This window comes from Impatiens glandulifera, chromosome 6 (assembly GCF_907164915.1).
Source record: "Impatiens glandulifera chromosome 6, dImpGla2.1, whole genome shotgun sequence".
NCBI lineage: Eukaryota > Viridiplantae > Streptophyta > Magnoliopsida > Ericales > Balsaminaceae > Impatiens > Impatiens glandulifera.
The window spans coordinates 52,988,831-52,994,026 of NC_061867.1; the positions used below are offsets into that span (position 1 = coordinate 52,988,831).

At 35.2% G+C, this 5,196-nt stretch overlaps 1 protein-coding gene across 1 annotated transcript; it reads left to right on the forward strand.

Moving 5' to 3' along the window:
* Positions 1–4,823, forward strand: LOC124941926 (CDPK-related kinase 3). Its single transcript, XM_047482308.1, has 12 exons — positions 1–222; positions 334–905; positions 1,016–1,146; positions 1,474–1,515; positions 1,602–1,710; positions 1,796–1,874; positions 2,228–2,524; positions 2,628–2,737; positions 3,223–3,330; positions 3,925–3,987; positions 4,246–4,413; positions 4,489–4,823. The coding sequence occupies exons 2-12, from the start codon at positions 360–362 to the stop codon at positions 4,627–4,629; spliced, it is 1,794 nt and encodes a 597-aa protein (XP_047338264.1). The 5' UTR covers positions 1–222; positions 334–359; the 3' UTR covers positions 4,630–4,823.
* Positions 4,824–5,196: the final 373 nt, after the last annotated feature.

Sequence of the window (5,196 nt, forward strand, 5' to 3'; positions counted from 1 at the left end):
TGAAAGAGAGAAGAGGGTAGCTATCAGCTACATTTGCTGAAAGTCTTGAAAGTATTGTGCCATGAAAATGAAGAACAAAGGGCCAGCAATTCTGGATTCTCTAGCGCAAGTCCCGCGCTTTCTATAGGGATTCTCAATTCTCCATCTTCTCCAATCCTCCTTTGATTCTTCTTCTTCTCCTTCCTCAGATCAATCATCGCGTAATCTTCATCAATCATCTGGGTACGTTTCAAATCTCTCTTCCCTAACTCAATTTCACTTAATAGATCCAACTCTACATTACCCATCTTCAATCCTCTTCTCTTTCCCATTCCTATCCCTACTAATCAACAGATCTACACAACTTTGACCTGAACTGAATGGGGCAGTGCTACGGGAAAACCATTCCCGCCGCCGATAACATCGAAGGTATCACCACCGTCGTTGCTTCAGTAACTGGAGATGATCATCCAGCTAGGTCTCCAAACACAACCGCCTCCGCCGCTCATTCTGTAAAGAACACACCGGCTCGATCATCAGCCACTAGTCTATATCCAAGTCCGTATCCTAACGGCGGTGTTAGTCCTTTACCTGTTGGTGTATCGCCTTCTCCGGCAAGGTCTACGCCTAGGAGATTCTTTAAACGGCCATTCCCTCCACCATCACCGGCTAAACATATCAAGGCTTCGCTTGCGAAACGGTTTGGTCATCAGAAACCTAGAGAAGGTCCGATCCCTGAGGATGGAATTACGGAAAATGATCCGTCTCTGGATAAGAACTTTGGTTATGGTAAGAATTTTGGTGCTAAATATGAATTGGGGAAGGAGGTTGGTCGTGGACATTTTGGACATACATGTCAAGCTGTAGTCAGAAAAGGGGATCTTAAAGATCTTGCTGTTGCTGTTAAGATTATTTCTAAAGCAAAGGTTAAACTCATCTTGATTCTTGTTTTTGAAAAATTGAATGAAATTCGAGTGATTAAGTTATCTGCAGTTCAGTTCTTCAATTTTGTTATGTTGATTGTGTTCTTATGCAGATGACTACAGCGATATCTATTGAGGATGTTCGAAGAGAAGTGAAAATATTGAAAGCTTTATCAGGACACAAGCATCTAGTCAGATATTTTGATGCATGCGAGGATACCAATAATATTTACATAGTTATGGAGTATGTCACATATTTATCTCGAGTTTTACATCGAATTGTGTAATCCTATTGCAATTTTGTGTTTTCTTTGTGTTACCACTTGCACATTTCGAGTAATCATGAGGAGGTTAGCAGAACAACTCACTGCCATGACCCCTCACTTCATTCTAGACTTCATTCGATTCTGATTGAAAACAACTAGATTGAAGTGGGGTCAGATGTTTGTTCTTTTAAAGATTCCTCAAAAACTTGTTGTGCTAGCCTTGGGACACCCTGATCATAAAATGACAATTTTGTATCTGAATATGCGTGTCTTGGCTTGACATTTTGTGGTTTCAATCTCTCCAGCTTATGCGAAGGAGGGGAATTACTCGACAGGATACTCTCGAGGTAGGCTTACGTTGTTTTGTAAAATCGGGATGTTATTTCCACATTTGATTTTACCTTGATTTCTTGCCTTTTATTTTTATGAGCAGAGGTGGAAGATATCCGGAACATGATGCCAAACTTATTGTTGTACAAATCTTGAGCGTGGTTTCATTTTGTCATCTTCAAGGTGTTGTCCACCGCGATTTAAAGCCTGAGGTAGTTTTTCTTTTCTTTTTCTTTTTTACATTCCATGCAAATCTAGTATCTTTTAGTATTTGACATGGGCAACTTTATGTTGCAGAATTTTCTTTTCATGTCGAAAAATGAAGATTCGGATATGAAACTTATTGATTTTGGTCTCTCCGACTTTATCAAACCAGGTAATATTAATAGCCATAGAATGTTGACAATTTTCTTTAGTAACATGTACGACATTCCTAATAACTAATCGGGTTGAGGCTTATATTCACACGATGACTGGGTCATTCCATTTGTGCTACCTTTCTTAGAGGCTGAGGCCTCAAGTTTGAGTCCCTATGAAAGCACCTTGATTGAAGCTCTTGAAAAAAAACCTAGTCTTAAAGAAGAAAAAAAATAGAGAATGATTTTGCTCTTCCCCGATCAATAAAACATTTTTTTTATCAAGTTCATCTGCCACATGTTGGCAGTTTCTTTAGTAATTTGCACTACATACTCAATAACTAATCGTGTTGAGGTTTTACACTATTTTCAGATGAAAGACTTAACGACATTGTTGGAAGTGCATACTATGTGGCTCCAGAAGTCCTGCATAGATCTTATAGTCTTGAAGCTGACATTTGGAGTATTGGAGTTATCACTTATATATTGCTATGTGGGAGCAGGCCATTTTGGTCAAGAACAGAATCTGGAATTTTTCGTGCAGTCTTGAGAGCAGACCCTAATTTCGACGATCTCCCATGGCCATCTGTATCTGTTGAAGCTAAAGATTTCGTGAAAAGACTTTTGAATAAAGATTTCAGGAAAAGGATGACTGCTGCACAAGCTTTAAGTAAGTTGCTTTGTAAAAAAAACATTTATTAATCTCCAATGGAACAGACACGGTAAGTTCATTTGTTTGTCTTACAAATGTGCTGTTTGGTCTTTTTTTTCAGCTCACCCTTGGTTGCAAAGTGAAAACCATCCTGTTCCTTTAGATATATTGGTTTATAAGCTTGTGAAATCATATCTTCATGCCACACCTCTGAAACGTGCAGCCCAAAAGGTACTGTTCTCTTCTCGATATAAAGTTTGTATGTCAATCTAGATAAAAAACCACCTATGCCTTTGTTTTTATGTGGGTTATTTGAAATTAATTTTGATCTCTAGAGACTATTTTTAGAATCTTGATTCTTGTTGATCTGAATCATAACTTATTGCGACTCATGCCATAACTTGTAACGCACGCATTTGGTTGATTGTTTAATCACCACATTTATCGTGCCCCTAGCCCCGTAAATGCTATATTAATGAAATCGATACTAACTCACAATCCAATCAACAATCTACTTATCAATCACATCATCAACTAAAATAGCCTCTATTTTTAATAAAAAATCAGTATATATTTATACCCCTAATGCCTTTTTACCCAAATAACAGGATTTTTAATAACCTACATCAAACAAGATTATTTGGAAAGTTTTGAATCTTTGTCTGATTAAGTTCAATTTCTAAATTTGGGCTACTTAATTCTTGTATGGTTTGCAGGCCCTATCCAAAGCTTTGACTGAGGATGAGTTTGTTTATCTTAGAGCTCAGTTCATGCTGCTGGAACCTAATAGAGAAGGCTACATATCTCTCGATAACTTCAAAATGGTTAGATTTCTATCTTATCCTTTTTTCTTCTTTTTTTACCTGGGAGAAGTTAAGTGATTATTTTAGTGTTAGGGTGAAAATTACTGCCAAATTATCTAGATTCTAGACTAGCCAAACCAAAATTATGGTTTACTTAGAGATTTAAGAGGTCTAAAGTTTGAGGTTTATGATACGGAAGGCAGACTAGGATTCCGAAGGTGCAATCATGCAATACTTGTCCGACACGTTAATAGTATTATAGGGTTGTTTAATTATTGTTACTTATTATGATAGTATTTATCTTTCCAAATTATTGTTACCTTTTCCGGTTTAGGATTCGACTAGTTTAAAATCATATCTAAGTTGCTACTAAATATTGTCAAAAGAAGTTATAAGAGGTTCTTTAATTTAATTGTGGTGCACGCAAGCTTGTCGGGCACGCTAGAATATGAATTCTACCCGATTAATTGTGGTGCACGCAAGCTGGTTCGGGCGCAGTTGTGATACAAAATAAAAATAATAATTGTTTAGTTATTAAGGTTTAGGATTCTTAATTTACTTGTGACAATGAATATATTTTAAAATTTGTATTAAAAGATTGAATTTTTCCTTCAGGCTCTTCAAAAGAATGCAACTGATGCAATGAAGGAATCTAGAGTTCCTGACATTCTTAATTCGGTAAGAGAGATTTCATTGTCTAATGAAAAGATTTACAGAATTTCTAAAAGCAAAAATATACTATACCATAAATCATCTTTTGAATAAAAGAGAGTTTTACGACGAACCTAATTGGTTTCATTGGTAACTACATGTGTCGTGGATAACATCTGATCAGGATCCAATCCTCGGTTCTGTTGGTGAAGTTGTTCGGACTCTGCTTCCACACTCTACTCTGATTTATCGTCTAATATTGTATTCTATTTATTGGTCATTCAGATGGCGCCTCTAGCTTATAGGAAAATGGACTTTGAAGAGTTTTGTGCGGCTGCAATCAGCACATTTCAACTTGAGGCTCACGAAAATTGGGAGCAAATCTCTTCTAATGCGTTTGAACATTTTGAACATGAGGGTAACCGTGTTATCTCAATCGACGAATTGGCATGGGTACGAATAATACGATATAAAAATGTTTTTGATTTTCTTTTGGTGGAGACGGGTTATTGAATGTTAATTGTGCAGGAATTAAACGTGGGACAAACGGCTCATTCTATCATCAAAGACTGGATTCGAAGCTCGGATGGGAAACTGAGTTTGCTCGGTTATACGAAATTTTTGCATGGGGTAACGCTTCGGAGCTCAAATACTACTAGACATAACTAAAGAATTTATTTAAAATTAAAATATTTTTTGGGGGGAAAGTGATAGGAAAATGAAAATTGAAAATTGAGAATTATGGTGTACTAAAAATTGCTTCTTTGATTATGTGTAATCTTGCTCCCTGGCATGATTGAAGGTGAAAATAGAAAATTGTGTAAAGTGAAGTTGTGAATTCAATTGAACTTTTTTATTATTATATGGATTTGGATTTAGAAAAAATTGTTAATATTTTGAATTTTTGTTACATTGAGTTATATTTTAAAATTTTAGACCGTATTCAGATTTTGGAATTTGTTTTTTCAAAAGGAATCTTGTAGCAGCTTTATAGAGCAAATGAGGTAGAGGATTTGGTCCTACTAGAGCATTATTATTATTATTATTTATATATTTCAACAATTTTTTTAATTATCTTTTCATCAATTAATTTATTAATAAATATTAGTACCTTATAATTTTTTTTTAATAAATAACTCATTTTTTTTATAACTTTAAATAAAATCAAATTATTTAAATATTTCTTCCAAGAAAAAATCTTTCCCTTATTTCTACACTTAAAAAAATAAACAATAT

Bases quoted from the DNA above. Each gene is read 5' to 3' on its own strand.
- LOC124941926 (XM_047482308.1), top strand. From the start codon at position 360: ATGGGGCAGTGCTACGGGAAAACCATTCCCGCCGCCGATAACATCGAA. The intron at 1,147-1,473 runs GTATGTCACATA...CAATCTCTCCAG, and splicing joins AATATTTACATAGTTATGGA to CTTATGCGAAGGAGGGGAAT. The intron at 4,414-4,488 runs GTACGAATAATA...TTAATTGTGCAG, and splicing joins CAATCGACGAATTGGCATGG to GAATTAAACGTGGGACAAAC.